Source organism: Gastrolobium bilobum, unplaced genomic scaffold (genome assembly GCF_033153095.1).
Source record: "Gastrolobium bilobum isolate Gb01-03AN ecotype WA unplaced genomic scaffold, APGP_CSIRO_Gbil_v1 utg15942, whole genome shotgun sequence".
Classification (NCBI taxonomy): Eukaryota; Viridiplantae; Streptophyta; class Magnoliopsida; order Fabales; family Fabaceae; genus Gastrolobium; species Gastrolobium bilobum.
This window is the reverse complement of record NW_026896758.1, coordinates 63,372-80,932: the sequence shown is the minus strand read 5'-3', so window position 1 is coordinate 80,932 and position 17,561 is coordinate 63,372. Positions and strand designations below refer to the sequence as shown.

Sequence of the window (17,561 nt, the reverse complement as noted above, 5' to 3'; positions counted from 1 at the left end):
CGTCGTTTACAATTTTAGGTATGTAATTCTTTATTATATTTTAAATTTTTTTATTTAATGTTGTTATACATATAATTATTATATTTATGTGTATTCATATCCTTAGGATAATGCTTGGTTCATTACTTATTATGCTGTGGGAGACAAGTTAGATTCTTATGTTTGGAATGCTTATCAGAAATGTTAATGCCTTTTTATATGTTTGTTTTGATATATGATCATTGACAATTGTTCATTTCAATTTTCAATACTATGTTACATTATTTAGTAAATAACTTAGATAAGTATGCTAGAATTCATAGTAAAAATTTTCCTAATAAATTTGTGTATTTACGATAAATATTTTGATAATTTAATATGTCAAATTTTTTGGCATGGGCTAAACTAAAATTCTGGCTCCGGCAGTGATTGTAATGTGGGCCAGCATTGAAATTCTGCTACGAATCTTACAACTCAACCACTTGTATTTTTTTTTTAATTGGGTGTGAATTGTCACATGATTTATGCTTTAGTTTAAGAATGAGAATGAGGAAAATAAACACTAGAAAAGTCAGCTACGATCTTTCATTGCTGCTATATTTGACTTCTGATGCAGATTTTATAACTTTCTATGTTTTCTGAGGATGATGTTGAGCTTGAACAATCGCAGAAGGTGGTATATATGGTGAGTTTATTACTTTTTCTTAATCAACTCATTGAAGAATCAATAGAAGAAAACGTGAACTTAGACTAGGAGACTAATGTTAAATTGGCTTTTCTTGTGGAGTTCAATGTAGTAGACTAGTAGTGTATCTTTGTGACTTTGTCAATGAAGAGTTATTATTTTGAAGGAAAAAAAAATCTTTCCAAAAATATATCTGAGTATCATTCTAACTTGATTCCATTGTATTTTGAATTCAAAATTTAAAATAATATAGTCCTATAACATTATCTGAAGAACCAATTCAACCCAAAAACTTAAACTATTGGGTGGAGGCTTTTTTAATAATTTATATTATTCTCTAACACGCCATCTCACACGAGAGTTCACTTGCTTGAAAGGTAGACAATGTACAGATCACTTATAGGTACTAACAAATTCAACCCAAAAACTTAAGCCGTTGGGTACGAGCCTTTTTAATAGTTTATATTATTCTTTAACACAATCATTATTGTGTCTCTAATATATAATCAAATATATATGATTGAGAAGTGAATGTTGGTCTTGAGATTGAACATAGGGCATAAAAGATAGCAAAGAGAAATTTACAAATAACAATTTCACTATGCCAAGGTATAAATTCCGAGGATGTTAAACTTTTCAAGTAGATATCTCACAGATATGTAGGTGATGAGGTGGCATCAGATAAGACAAATTGAGTGACAAAGTTGTACTAGTACTTACAAGAAATGAAGCTGTTAACGTGTGGTAGAAAATAAATTTGACCCTTGATATCAAACGGGGTGTAGATCTGATGAACAATAACATTTAATACTTGAAACCGAAAGTGCTGCAACTTGTAACCAATGGTTATAGGGTATGCACCTCTTGATGGTGTTAGTCATTAGGCCTATTGCATTGTGAATAACTTGTTTGCACCCATTTTGTTTTTGTTCTATAAGATATTCAATTGCAAGCCCAGTCCATGCCCCTTTTGGCTCAAGTTTCCTAATTAATCTTACTGCTATCTAGCTAGTCCTCCTGCAGTTGAATAATTTTACCCTTTTCCAATAATTTTCTTTTTTTCAATTTGTCCCGCAATAATGCAATTGCAGTATTGGTGATTGTGACAAGTAGACATGCAAGTAGTACAATAAAATTGCCAAGTGTGCAGGCATGATCCATTACATAAGCAGTTTGCTTGCAAAAAGTCAGTGCAAGAACCTATGCAGAAGCCATAAGATGCGAGTAATTCAGATTAGATGAGAACCAGGATAATGACAATGTGGTCACAAAGATAATGACAGAAATAGGCACAAAGATGATGATTATGATTATGATGATGGTGATATAATTAAATAATGATCATGATATATCATCATTATTAAGATCCAGATTGAGCTTTGATTGTTCTAAAGTTTTTTTTTTAATGATTTTTAAATTGAAACTAAACTAGTTCCTAGCCCAATTATTAGAGAAGTATAAAACCATTCATGTAGTCTCATCCAACAATTTAAGTTTTTAAGTTGAATTGGTTCTTTATATGGTACAGAGTCTCCGTGATTAAGTGATTACGAGTTCGATCCTCTCCGCCTCCCGTTCAGTTAATAAATAATTAAGTATTGTGAGATTTCATAGCACAGGTAGGCTAGGCCTGATGTTGTTGCGACTTCGACAAGTGCATCGGTCGTACAAGTAGTATAGTGTAAAATAGTGGGATTGTCGTTCCTACGAGGACTGATTACCAATCACTAACTTATAAAGTTGGATTGATCTTAAAATGGATTTGTTGAGAGAATTAATTTAATTTATAAAACAGAATTTTTAAAGAACTTATTTTTAATTTTCAATATTTAAGAAATCAAGAATTGAATTCAAAACTTAATAATATGAAGAAAACGGTTTTTAACTTTTAATAAAAGACGTAACCAGGAACTCGACTTCCCCAATAGTTTCTCAACGAGTTTAACTTTCATGCAATTAAAGTTCGCAATCAATTATTGACAATTCTTTCTTATACAACTGACTCCCCAATCCCTTGGTGGTTTCAGTTCTTTACTTTATTCCAAGGCTCTAATCCCTTAGGGTCTTTTTTTAAAGCAAGCTTTAAGGTCAAGAATTATGCGTCATGAAATTCGTAAGACTATCTCTAGAACATACAAACTCCAACAATTAACCAATCGGATTAAAGCATACAATATCCCTATTAGCATGCAAAAATCTAATGCTCATTCACAATTGATCAGATCATAAATAAGACTATGAATTTAACTTTCATAGTCTTATTGACAATGACGTAACCAGGAACTCGACTTCCCCAATAGTTTCTCAACGAGTTTAACTTTCATGCAATTAAAGTTCGCAATCAATTATTGACAATTCTTTCTTATATAACTGACTCCCCAATCCCTTGGTGGTTTCAGTTCTTTACTTTATTCCAAGGCTCTAATCCCTTAGGGTCTTTTTTTAAAGCAAGCTTTAAGGTCAAGAATTATGCGTCAAGAAATTCGTAAGACTATCTCTAGAACATACAAACTCCAACAATTAACCAATCGGATTAAAGCATACAATATCCCTATTAGCATGCAAAAATCTAATGCTCATTCACAATTGATCAGATCATAAATAAGACTATGAATTTAATACAGATTAATTGCATCATCAAAGGTTAAACAACGTGCAAGAACCCATTGGCTTCGTTTCGCCCTAACTACATAAAAAAATTTAGCCTAGCATGTTCATAACAACAGAATTAAAAGATGAAAATAAACTATAATGGTTCACATAAACTTAGCAGGAAATTTAATTGGTGATTCTTCTTTTATTGTTATCTCTTTCTTTCTCCTCTTCGATCGTGCTCCAGAAGTCTTCTCTGCTTCTTGTCTTTTTGCAATCTTTCGCTCAGAGTTTTTGTCGTCTTCCGAATGAATTACACAGCCTTCATCTCGTCCTTTTAAAGAAATAAATTGGGCTTTTCAATATTTGGAAGCTGCTCAGCGAGCATATTTTAATTCCTCGCTGAAGCAGAGCGAGGGTTGAACGACACATAAGAGCGTTCTCGCTGGACTTGCTCGCTCAAGCGAGCAAGAATTAATTTTTATTAATTCTTTATTCTCTTGATTTTGATCTTTTCAACCTTTTCCAATCAGATCAGTGATTTGTTACTTTAAATCTGAAATAATATAAAAAAAGATTATAATCTTATCTATTTGTTGAAATTTTAATATCTTTTGAGATTTATTAATTAACATTATATTATTAATCATATTAATCATTATTTAAACTACTCTTGATATTAAAAACATAGTGTCTTTGACACTCATCAGATGTATTTAAACTTTTGTGTTGAATTGGTTCTTTACATCTGTAAAAGTTGGCTTGGTTTTGAAAGTAGAACGCTAGTCATAGTCCGAAGTGCTATCCTTCTGTAATCTGATCAACCAAAAGCATGTTCTATGCTGTCTAAAGCGGCAACAAAATTTTTTTAGAGGGGGAAAAGGTAGTAAAATTTACACTAACTTAAGCAGGGTAGTACGATAGTGGATTAATATGTAACCAGATTTAAAGAACTCTCCAAGTTTTATGCGTTCATGAGAAATAATTAATATGAATGAAAGCTCGAAGGCTTAGCTTGATGTACCTTTATATGAAATATAAATGTAGTCTTAGACAAAGGTTTACATGAATTTGAAATGTAGTCTTGCTCCACCATTGGTCTAGATGACTTTGCACATATGAGGTATAGAAACTTGGAACCATAGTGCAGAGATTTGTGCCATACTCAAAAAATTTAAATAAATCAGTATATGCTAAAAAAGAATGTTATGTGCAAATAGTACTACTATAAAACAAAATTGTATCAATCAATCTTATTTGGAGCCACTCCATGAAATCCCGATGATTCAATGAACCGTGTCTTAAATATACTAGACTAATAAATCAATGATGATTCAACCACAAATCAAATATAGTAATGGACTATTGAGAGCTCGAGCTTTCTTTCTTTCCCGTTTATAGTTGATTTCATACGCACCCACTTATATTTTTTCTCCTTGAAAATGTTTCCTTCAAGTGCACAGAGGATGTGAAGGATGCATTTAGACATAATATAAACAAGTGGGCATCATATCAATTATCAAATCATCTTTTTGGGTCAAAAGTAGCCAAATTCTTGTCACTTAATCTGTCATCTTTCCGAGGTAGTTCAAGCATGATTGCATAATAGTTTTTTTTTTTTTTTTTTTTTAAATATTTAAGAAAATTTTAACTAAATGAACTGTTGAATCCTATGGTCATGGTTAGGTTGTAGATATCATTTTGGACTATACTGAGAGGTGATTGCAGTTGTTCCACGTAATAGCCTATATATGTAGTAATATGGTTGGTACTATTTTGGCATGATGAGGATACATATTTTAAAATATGTAGTTTGTTCTTTTCTTTTTCAAGAAAACACTGTCCAGTTCCAAATTGTACCAAAGAAGACACATTTATGGTATAGTAGTTTGGGATCAAAATAAACCTCCTCAACCCTCTGGTTTGTCATCTGAACTTATAAAACCTAATTACAGATCTGAACTCTAACGGTAAATGTGGATAAAAGTTATGTTAGCAACTTGGAGCTTGATATATACCCTTATTCTTATTATCTTTTTTGGTCTAAGTGGACAAACTTTGCTAGAATTTTTTTTCTAAGAAGGGAAGCCTATGGCTAAGATTGTGTAAAATAATGATCCACACCATTGGAATCTAATTGAGCGAGACATTATTTGGTGTTCCTTAGAGGGAAAAAAATAAAATAAAATAAAAAACGAAAGCAAAATTTTGTTGAGATTTTTATTCATCACTTTTTAGGTGCCTTCTACTTATTACCCTGGAACTACTACACCAAGATTTGGAAAACTATATATTCTAAAAACCATTGCTGTTGTTTTGTGTAATTCTAGAAGCTTGTTATTAAAAGATTCAAAGTTATTTGTAGTTTTCTATCACATGTTAAAGGTTGATATATAAAAGGCTATTTGTGTTTTTGAAAAGCACAGGTAGATCATAGAAGAACTCACTGGAAGGCATGCATCTGACACATAGAATATCAACAGTTAATTAACTCTCCTAACTTTGAAAAACATTTTAGTGGTTATGAGAAATGTTACCTTAAAATTTAAAGGAAGTTAAAGAAGGAGATTTGAGAACAAGAGAGAGAGAGAGAATACATCAAGTTAGCTAGCTCCTAAAGGTCAGAAGTCAAAAAATTTGCAGTTATGTTAGGTAAATCCAGCCTACCTAGTAGCCATCCATACATTGGCCATCTTTTTATGGTATCCTCTTCAGGCCTTGAACTTATTTGGCTGTAGACCATTTATTTACACTAAGGTTTAAATGCAAATATGGGCAAGTTCACTAGTGCACGTTTATAATATGGAAAATATTATCCCATTGGGGAGTGTGACATGACAACTAAATCTCTTATAGTCCAGTCAGTACTAAGGTCTCACATTCAGTTTTCAAATTTATGTTTGTGGTTTTGAGAAGGGGTAATAAGGTATTACTGCTATAAGGATACGTTTGTCCCAAATTTAACTATTTGTCTTTGTATGTGAGCCCTCAATGCTTACAAAAAAATGTTCAAACAATATCCTTTTTTGGTAAGGGGCTACAATTGGGTATATAGGGCAACTCCTACTTTTCAGTGCCTATATATGCTTTCTTTAGACTGTGAGACCAAGGAATGTAACCCTTTATGAGAGTTGAATGAACTGCTGTATACCAAACATACACCTCACATGTCAGAAGGCCAGTTATAAAGTTTGGTTCATTCATTTGTCAAATATCAGTTCTAATCAGAGGCAAGTGTGAGGAAACAAAAAGATAATGAATTGTGTGGCTAAACAGTAGTAATTGAAAGGTTGAAAACAGCATAATGTATACCTTGCTCACTAAGAAAACTACATTTTCATCTTTTTTTCTCCCTTACATTCATGTTCTATGGCTTTACATTGTCAAATGCATATAACACTTTTTAAGCGGGTGGGAATTAAGGTTCATATTTTATTTTTTTTGGGTACATAATTAAGGTTCACATATAGTAGTGAATATAAAGCACCATGCTTATGTGGCGACAAGTGTGGACAAACTAGAAGAATGTGAAATGACAGTTTGTGTAAATAGTATATGTCACAATACTGAGGAAAATTCTAGTTCACCAAGGTTGATGTTTGTAGTAATGGGGGACAAGAGAAAGTGACCATCTAAAGTGGTGTTTGATTTATTTTTTACTTTTATTTTCAGTTAATGTTTTTTATTAATAATTGCAAAAGATTTTAAAGAAATAATAAAAAAAAAAGTTTTTAATATTTTTTTAATAAATTTGTAGTTGCATGTGACACCAATTATCTCATTTGGACATAGTTTTATGTATACATCGTACACTTACAAATAACTGTGGTAATGATGTAAATCAACGAATTTGATTGGTACAATTTCTTGGAATGAAACAGCTGTTGTGCTGAGAAATGGCACACATTTAGGAGAAAATGACAAAAACTTTCCTACAGAGATTTAACTGTGTCAGAAGAAGCATATTAAAATATGTCGGAAGAAGATTATATAATATAAGGTTTAAAATATAAAAATATGTTTACAAAAATCTCACTTCAAAATAATCTTACTGAAAATTTAACTTTTGATAAAATGTAACACCATCTACAAATTCATGATGTAGCTAACTTCACATAGTGAGACAAAACTTGATTGTTATTAATTGAACATAACAGTACTTTTCAAAATTATAGTTTGAAGCAAAATTTCAGAAAACAAACCAACTGATCAAATGTTGAAATAGTTGCAGAAACTAGACAATCAATTTTCATGCACTAAAGAGCTAGGAGGTTCAAGGGAATGTTGAGAATTGCATTCCATTGTATTCTACAAATTGTATTAAAAAAACAAAGAAATAAAGTTGGGGTGGTATTCACACAGACTCACAAAGTAAGGAAAAGAGAAAACTCATATTTTGAAGGAGTTTGCACCTAGACTATGCTTCCGCACTAAACAAGTGCACTTTTCCCACTAGAGCTAAAAAATTAGATAATAAGATAACACAGGTAGGATTCCCAAATTAAAAGGTCTAAAAGCTCCAAAAATATGAAGTGCTTTTTTTCACAAAAAACATGGGCCCTTATTGATATTGGACATTTTTCTCTGTATATGGGGCCAACTAAGGGAACAAAAACTACAGAAGCTTGAGCTGCCACGTGGCCACCTCAAACTGCTCCCATTCATCAATGTAGCTGCAATTCTACAGTATAAATAGTAGTGTAACCCACATTATCCATATACCAATTAAAACATCTAAGAAACTCTTGTCATTTAAAATCACATGGCTGAATTCACAGAAAATTTGCAAAGCTTTAGACCCTCATTTCCTTTCTTAGATGTTGATCCAAGCATGGAACTCCTAAATCAATTCATAGGGATGAACTCACATGTCCTTGACAACTCAAATTTGAACATGCAGAACTTGATGCCTTTCTCCTGTGACAGCTTCTTGGGCCCTCAAGAACATGAGTATCCAGGAAACTTGGAAGAAAGTTTTCCTGGTCTAGTCCATCATGTTAATCACAATGCTGTTCCAGTTTCCCTTCCCATTTTTCCAGCAGAAAATGAAATCCATGAAGGTAAAAAGAGGAAAATAAAGGATACTCCTGAGACCAGTTCAGCAAACTCAACTCCTGCAGTTTCTGAGAATGGAAGCAAGACAAAACAAGTGAATTTCTTCTACTATTTCTCCTTTTATTCTCCATTACTTTTGAATTGGTTTTCTTGGATATTGATTGGTTCTTCTCTCTGAAAATTTTCAGAGCTCTGGAAGAGGAAAGAGAGTAAAAAGCAATGTAACAGAAGAGGAGAAAGCAAAGGAAGTGGTTCATGTCAGAGCCAGAAGAGGTCAAGCAACTGATAGTCACAGTTTAGCAGAAAGGGTATAATTCCTAAATCCCCTTTTGTTCAAGCCAAGAAAGAAATTTTCAGTACCAAACACAAAAAGAAGTTAATCATCAAATATAAATAGGCTCAATGACTTCAGCTACTTTTCTTGCTTCTTTGATAAACATGAATGTGTACTAATACAGTAATACATATCTATTATTCATTGTTATTCAGGTTAGAAGAGGGAAAATCAATGAGAAATTAAGGTGCTTACAGAACATAGTTCCAGGATGTTACAAGGTAAAGACATCTTCCTTTAGAAACCATCAAGTTGTCTCTAACTTCATGAGTCTCACCCTCATATTTTCATTTTCATTAATGGTTGCAGACCATGGGTATGGCTGTAATGTTGGATGAAATCATAAACTATGTCCAGTCTTTGCAGCATCAAGTGGAGGTAAGTGATCAAAAGTCAAAAAATGAAAACATAGTATCCATTTATTGCCAAGAAAAGATAGTTTTAACATAGCCTTAATATCAATTTACATTTGGCTTTTCTTGCAGTTCCTTTCCTTGAAACTTACTGCTGCAAGTACCTACTATGACTTCAATTCAGAGACTGATGCTTTAGAAACAATACAGGTAATTCTAAAATTTTCATGGTCTTATTTAGTGGGGGAAAAAAATTATATGCTGGTTTTAGTAATTGCTCATTCTGTGTGGTAATTAGTTGGTGTGCATGAAAACCTCTAAATTCATATATATGCAAAGTGCTGTGATGAATAAGAATAAGGTTATTATAGGTGGTGAATATAAAAATATACTACTAGACACAGGTATGGGTAGTTGCAAGTTGATGATCAAAGTAGCATAATTATTTTATTTATTTATTTATTTGATTTGTGGCAGAGAGCAAGGGCATCCGAGGCAAAAGAGTTAGCCAAGTATAAGAGAGAAGGATATGGAGGAGTTTCTTGCTTTCAACCAACTTGGCCCCTTTGACTTTAGTTTTGGATGTTTTAACTCAGCAGCCATACAAGACATGAAGAGACTTCATTTGCTCCTTTACTTTTTACAAGTTTTATAGATCAATTTGTTTCCACTCCATGCTACAAGCACAAGTGGACATTCTTGCTTGTACAATCCTTCAAATATATGTAGAAATGAAATGGAAGTAAATAAAAGCCTACGTTTCATATATTTTTTGTGGAACTTGATTGGAATGGTGTGGTTGCAGTTTTAGATTTTACTGTATATGTGCAAATATAGGAAGGCCAATAATCATTGCACAAACAAAATAAAAAATATCACAAAGGAAACATAAATAACAAGAAAAGGGTTTTGTCATGTATTTGTGTCTATGACCAAAGTATGTGTGCACTTTAGGCTAGTTAAGCAGGCACTAAGTATAATTAATTACCACTCTGCATAATTTTTTTTTAAGGATAATAGAAGTTTCAGCCCAATTAATTGAGCTTATCGAAACTTTTGTTTAATCTGTTTGCAATAGCAAGTAAGAGTTAAAATAATTCCAAGCTGCAAAGTTTAATGTATTATTCAGCAAGAATTTAATAATATGGTTTACAATGTGGCCTTTCATTTATGAACAAGCCTGGGGGATATATTTTCACTTAACTTCAAAGTATAAAATATCATGAAAGGATTATTATTCTGATGATTTGCAGTCCAGTCATTCTAAAATTTATTGAGTTTGATGAAATCATGATCATGATTGCAATAACAATGATATCAAACACAACACCCCAACCCAAGTCTTTGTTTTTTTGAGTCCTATGTATTATTCCCTACTTCCCTTATCAATTGTCATAGATATCTACTCTTAACTTGGTCAATCTGAACTTTGAGACTCTTTTAAGTTGAATGTATATTTGGCTGGTTTATGTATATACGGTTCTCTTTTTGCTAGTTGAGCTTGAAAAATCTTACATAAATAACATATAACTAATTCCAAATCTTACTAGAATTCTTGGCTAATTTTACTTGCAAAAACTATTGTGAGAATTTATTCACGTGAATGCGTTTGTTCTTCCAAGTTCCGCACATGGAGCCAGACTGAATTGATGGATCAACTAGAAGGTCCATGTCTTGTAGGACCTACGGCAACAACAATATTATCAACAATGTCTTTTCTTTTTAATAAATATTCCTCTTAGGAGGTTTCCCAGGTTGATTGAGTTTATGTCTGATCCTTATTTAGTGGTTGTTTAGTAACCAATTAACTAAGAGAAATATTCTTTTTTTTTTTCTCTCAAAGAATATTGATAAAGAAATGATTGTTTTTAAAAATAAATTAATCCAAACATCTTCTTAGTCTAGTGATAACATGACCTTGCTACAAGGTATTGTTAATGAAATTTGAACCACTAAACTTGGGGGGGACCCTAAAGCTTGGATTTTCTAATATCATTTTGATTTTATACAATTTGATGATTATGACCAATTTCACTAATGTTCTGCTCCCCATAATCTATTATTTCTATGAAAAAGTAGTTTAAAAATCTTGTTTGTCGGTAAAACAAGGAAATTGCTAATCCATTTTGTCAGTGTAGTGAGGTGTGTGAGAGCAACAAATTCTAGTAATATGACAAACCACAAGCCAAATCCAAAAGAAATAGTGTCCATGGAACCCACTAAGACCATTGAATGAATAAAATCTTGTGGATGTTGCCAATTCATTAAGTGAATGATTGAGGACAGAAAATATTTATAAGATTATAGCATATTTGTTGTCATTGTTTAATGGAAGGGGGAAAGAGGGAGGGTTAGATGCATTGCATCCATGAAATTGGGAGAAGAAGAGGACAGCTTGAATGGGCCATAGTGTGCTCAAAAGAGGATGGGCAATGTGGGTTCTCCATCTTCCAGAAAATGATAAGAACTTGTGAACCTTTAAAGCCACTTTTTTTTTTTGCTTCTTCACTCCAACTCAATCTTTCTTATTTGACCCACTTTTGACCATGGTGTTTCCTTGTCTCTTAGAGCTAGCATGCATGAATAAGGGTGGAGGAATATGGACTTAAAGGGTCTCACTTAAAGTTAAGTTGATGCTTGATAAATGGGTATATCATATATTCCCAATATGGACTTAAGATTTGGAGACACATGTGTTAGGAGGTGGTAGTTGGAGAGTAAGACTAGTAATTAAGTTGGGCAAGTTCAAGGACCCAATTACAAGTATAGTGGGCTCATGATCAAGCTTTTGAAGTGAAAGTGGAAGTTGTTAGCTAGTCAGGTATACTATAACCCCACCAAATTAGCCAAATGGAAGCTAAACTATCAGTATCTGTTTGTAATGTATGGTCTTGGATTTTTAACATTCAAAAGAAAGTTCATGACTCTAGAATTGAAACAATATCACCTCATTTTTGTTGTTATCTTCTTAAAAGCAACATGTTCACCTCTCACACTATTAAGGTCAAGTGGTGTTGACTTGGCAGGATAGGTTTCATACCAAAATTATGACGGCTGTCTTTTCATGCTATTGCTGAGGGATTTTAAATTTGTAACCAGTCATTCTATCCATTACATGGTAATAATTTAGTTTCCATCAGCCCCCATTTGCACATCCGTAGCTTTTGGCTCTAGATTTTTATTTTATTTTTGGATAGATGACAAGTTATTTTTGTAATTTCAACCCCAATTTGTTAAAGGCCAAAAATTTCCTAGTTTCTTTAAGGGGACATTTGGTACATAGATAAATTTTAAATTTTCGATAAACTGATATTGAAAATCTTATTTACTTAAATTTGTTATAAATTTTGACCTTGGTGTTTCCTTGTCACTTAGAGCTACCATGCATGAATAAATGGGTATATGGGTGGAGGAATATGGACTTAAAGGATCTTAAAAGTTAAGTTGATGCTTGATAAATGGGTATATCATATAACGGTTTTATAAGACTCATTGTAGAAAAAGTGATTGTGTAATGTTACAGAGATTCGTTTTGCGTGCCATAATTTTTTCTTTTTTTTTTTTCTTCAAAAATGTGGGCCCCAAAATGTTATGTGTGTAAAATAATTTGTGGTGTCATATTAAATGACAAATGCAAACCCCATCATATAATTCCAACATGGATTTAAGATTTGGATACACAAAATTTTTCGGACAATAATACCCTGTGTTTTCGAGCCACCTTTCTATCTCAGATGTATTCCTTCATTTATTTTTATTTTTTTTGGTAACAGTATTCCTTCATTTTTGCTTTTGGGCGTTGCTGTCTGGGTGATGTTGTTCATGATTATTTCTGGGTTCTTTTTAATCCAGATCTCTAACTTTTTTTTATATTCTTTCATCTCTGTTTTTCTTTCTTTCCCTTTTTCTTGATGTGTTTTCATGTGTTTCTTTAGCTGTCGACTCACCGATTAATGGTGTTTTTCTGGCGACCTTATTACGCGTGTGAGAAACTTTGGATTACTAGTGCTTTTGTCTGTATAATTTTTTTTTAAGATAAACTTACCACCAAAAAAGTTTACAACATTTACAACTAATTTAATTACAGTTGATTTCCGTTAATCTAACGATTATCATTTATTAAAAATTATTGGGTTGTATTTATTAATTAATTATTAATTCCAATAAATGATAACCGTTAGATTGACGAAAATCAACGGTGATTAAATTGGTTGTAAAGGTGATAAACTTGCCCCTTTTTTTTTTGAAAAGTTTAAAAATATCCTCATGTATTACTTTAAATCACTTACATCCTATACTTTCTTTTTAATCACTATTCAAACCTCTCCTCATCACTATTAGAAAATTAACTAAATATACTTATTTTATCATTCTTAAAAAAAATATAAAGTGATACAAAAGAAAAAGAAAAAATAAGACCAAATGTTATGAAAATTAAGAACACTTAATAAAAAACAAAGAGAAAAAAATAGTAAAAAAAAATCAAATGTGTCAAAATAAAAAAAAAATAGAATAAGAACAAAAAGATAGAAGAAACCAAATGATAGTAGCTCAATTGACGCATGATAGTTGAATATGTAGTGGTTGGAGCATGTGTTTGATCTTTCCAGTACCATTTTTGGGAGGGGTTCAAAGCTTTAATCTTGGACCTGTCCTGAACAGGATTGCTTCCAGCGGAGGATACTTGTGGTTTATTAAAAAAAATAAAGAAGAAAAAATACGACCAAATTATTAAAAATCATAACAATGACAGAAAAGACTAAAATCTAAAAATAAAATAAAAATTATCCAAGTAAAAAAAACATACTTAAGACAAAAAAATTAGAAGAAAAAATTAAGATAAAAAAATAGAATAAAAAGAAATTACAGTTACGAGTTTTCAATATATTTAGTTTTATTTTTTTTATTTTTTTCTCCTTGGTCTATTTTATTCTTTTTTATTTAAATATGTATGGTCTTTTTTGTATTTTTTGGTCTGTTTTATTCTGATTTTCTTCTAGATTTTTTTTAGTCTTGGGCCACCCAATCTACTAAAGATTTTAGTAAAAAATAATTAAAAACAAAAGAGAGAATAAAATAGAGATATAAAAAAGACCAAATATATATAAATAAAAAGAATAAATAGACCAAGGACAAAAAAAATATAAAGGCAAATATATTGGAAATTTATAATTATGATTTCTTTTTCTTCTATTTTTTTATTGTTTTTTTCTTTGTCTTTTATTAAGAGTTCTAATTTTCATAACATTTGCTCTCTCTTTTTTTTATCACTTTACTTTCTTCTTCTAAGAAAGGTAAAATATGTATACTTAATTAATTTTCTGACAATGTTAAGAAGGGTGTGGATGGAAAAAATCACAAGGGATTAGGTGATTAAAAAAAACGTCGGGGTACAAGTGATTAAAAGCAATACTACATGGAGGTTTTTGAACTTTTCCCTTTTTTGAAGGGTTTTTTTTTTCTGTAAATGCAGACAAGTTATTTGCATTGAGCCCAAAACGACGTAGTTTTGGGGTAAAAATTAAGGTATTTTTATAATTATAATTTATTTCAAGGTTATAATAGCCTTTATCATTATAATTTTTTAATATTTCAATTCAAAACGACGTCGTTTTGAGATTGAATATAGATAACTTATGTGCATTCACCGTAGAAATATTAAAACATTTTTTTAAAGTGAGAAACTTTGCTTCAAAAGGTTTGTGAACTCTCTCACCATCTGATGTTATGATTGTTTGAAGAATAATAGAGAGAAAATATGTTACGCAAAACTTCAATTTTTTTTAAAATATTTTCATTTTTTGTGTTTCTAATCGATCTGTTTTCTATGTCTCTTTGTTGAAAAACTTATTGTGGAGGACTCTGCAGTTTGTGCACTTCAGAATCACTCTGAAATTTTTTTGTTTGAAATCTCCTATTCTCTTTCGCATATTATCATATCATGTTGCTTTATATTGAAGTAATGCAAATTTTTGTTTTTTGATTCTCTTTATTAGGATTTGGGTCATTTGGGGGTGATCCGTCTACAATTTGGGGTTGAAATTCTTGCTTGTGTTTCATGCCTTTTGTGAATTCCCTTTTGTTAGATTTGCTTTCTGATTGTTGCTATTGCTCGAATGTTTTTTTTTAGGGTTAGTTTTGTAAAATTAGCCTGCATTTTCAAAAATTATTAACAATCAACCAAATATAATATCAGGAAACTTAAGCCAACATTTTTAAAAATATTTTGGCCTATCAAATAATTTTTTGAAAACATTTCTAGTAAATTCACTTTCCTCGGAAGCAAATGTCCCCTAAGGATTTTTTACCTTAGTTTTTAACCAGAGTCACATACACGCGCGCACACACACATACACGCGCGCCCACATACGCACACCTACACACATTTTTTATTAAGCTAAAAGCTACATTCAAGCTAAAGTAAAATAAATAGAGAGTTTAAAAAATAAAATTAAAGCTCTTCGGTGATTATATAAAGTTATTCTTGAGATTTTAGAAGAAGATGATGAAATGATTTGTCATTAGACTAAATCATTAAGGTAAAAGATAAAATTTATAATTATTTGAATGGAAAAAACAATATAGATATTTTATGTACATACATTAAAAATGTGTTGATTGAAGACAATGACATCATTTACCCATTTTACTGCATTAACTTTATGTCCTGCAATTTAAATATTTTTATTTTAATATATGCTTAAACAAAACGAGACAACTTAGAGGAGGTTGGACCGATGTTATTAAATCCGGATCGGTCGTCGACTCGGTCGGGGTACAGAGTCAATGGATCACTAGTTCGATAAGTGGATTATTGGTTCAACTGCCTGACCCGGATATGTATATAAATTTAAATTTTGTATTCAATTATATAATAAATTTTTTAAATGGTACAATTGAACCAAGAACCAAATGTAGCCTAGTTTTATATACTATGAGTTATATCTTCATAAAAAGGGTTTGATCCCCACTAGATGTAACTTTTGAAGCAATTCTATTAAATGATATGATAAATATATCAAATGGTGCAAATAGAGCAATAATAGAACGTAGCTTAGTGGTAAGTAGTTATTTGACATCTTCATGAGCCATAAGATCAAATCCCATCGGCTGCTACATAGAAAATGTTTTTTCCAAAATCGGTACCGTTTGAGTAGTGATAAATACATGAATTATACTCTTTCAAGAGAGAACAAATGTTCAAATTTTAACTATTAACCATTGTTTTAAGTGATAAGTAACTTGTTTCTCTTATAATGAATCCGATAGTAATTGGATAATCAATGTATCCATAATTTTTTTTTTTTTTTTTAAATCAAGCCTTAAATATATCACTGTATGGAGGTTTTTTAATCAAAAGAACTGGAGAGAATAAATGTTCAAATTTTAACTATTAACCATTGTTTTAAATGATAAGTAACTTGTTTCTCTTATAATGAATCTGATAGTAATTGGATAATCAACGAATCCATAAATATATATATATATTTTAAATCAAGCCTTAAATATATCACTGTATGGAGGTTTTTTAATCAAAAGAACTGGTTTCACACATCGAAGATGTAAAGATATATAAAGAAAATTAGAAGAAAAACAGAGAGCAAATTTATTAACTACACTTTGTAACATCCCGGGAACTGACGAGGGCGGGGAGTGATCGTCGGTACGAAAAGACATGGACAAGGAGCGGCTCCTGGCAGGCTTCTAGCAACGGGGTACATGAATGAATCAAATCAACACCCGAAAAAGAGGGATTCCAGAGACTGTGCTGGTATGAGACGGTACAGTTGGGAATAACTTATAAGAATTAATTGGTACTACCTATACCAATAAGAGGCATCTACTTTTCGGTAGCCCGGAACGAAAGAACTCCATAGTTAAGCGTGCTTGACTTAGGACAATTATGAGATGGGTGACCTCTTGGGAAGTTTTCCCAGAAAGTGTGCGAGTGGGGACAAAATATGCTGAAAAGTCTCGTGTTAGTATGTAGGGACCGTCATTGATCCTTGCAAGTTGTCAGGTATTACAAGTGGTCTATGCAGCTCTTTTATGTGGATTAGGGGTGTTCGCGGTCTGGATTGCATCGGTTTTGGAGGCAAAACTCATCCGATCCAATCCTTTCGGTTTGATCATGTAATCATCCGTTCAGTTTAGATTTTTTTTCAAATCCGATCCGATCCAATCCAATTTTTTTCGGTTTGGATTGGATCGGTTTTCGGTTTTTTGAATATCCTAAAATTAGTTTCATGATTATTGTGCAAATAACATCTTTTGTATATATTAGCTTTGTAAATTATTATTTTTTGAAATACAAAAATATCAGTAAACAATACTATAGTTGATGAGACGTGACTAAGTTTTTTTTTTGTTTAATTAATGAGTTAATGAGTCTTGGATTTAGAAGTTTTTGGGTTATGGTTGGGGAAAGGACAAGTAGGTAGAGGAGAATTAATATATTGGATCGGTTTGGATTGGATCGGTTTTCATCAACCCATCCGAAAACCGATCCAATCCAATTAAAATTTGCGGTTTTTTTTCGGTTTTCGATTTTTCGGTTTTCGGT

At 31.7% G+C, this 17,561-nt stretch overlaps 1 protein-coding gene across 1 annotated transcript; it reads left to right on the top strand.

Annotated features, from left to right (window-relative positions):
• Window positions 1-8,008: 8,008 nt before the first annotated feature.
• LOC133301893 (transcription factor BEE 1-like) lies at window positions 8,009-9,663 on the top strand. Its single transcript, XM_061501608.1, has 6 exons — window positions 8,009-8,405; window positions 8,500-8,619; window positions 8,801-8,866; window positions 8,955-9,023; window positions 9,131-9,208; window positions 9,476-9,663. Exons 1-6 carry the CDS (start codon window positions 8,019-8,021, stop codon window positions 9,566-9,568), a joined length of 813 nt encoding a protein of 270 aa, XP_061357592.1. The 5' UTR covers window positions 8,009-8,018; the 3' UTR covers window positions 9,569-9,663.
• Window positions 9,664-17,561: the final 7,898 nt, after the last annotated feature.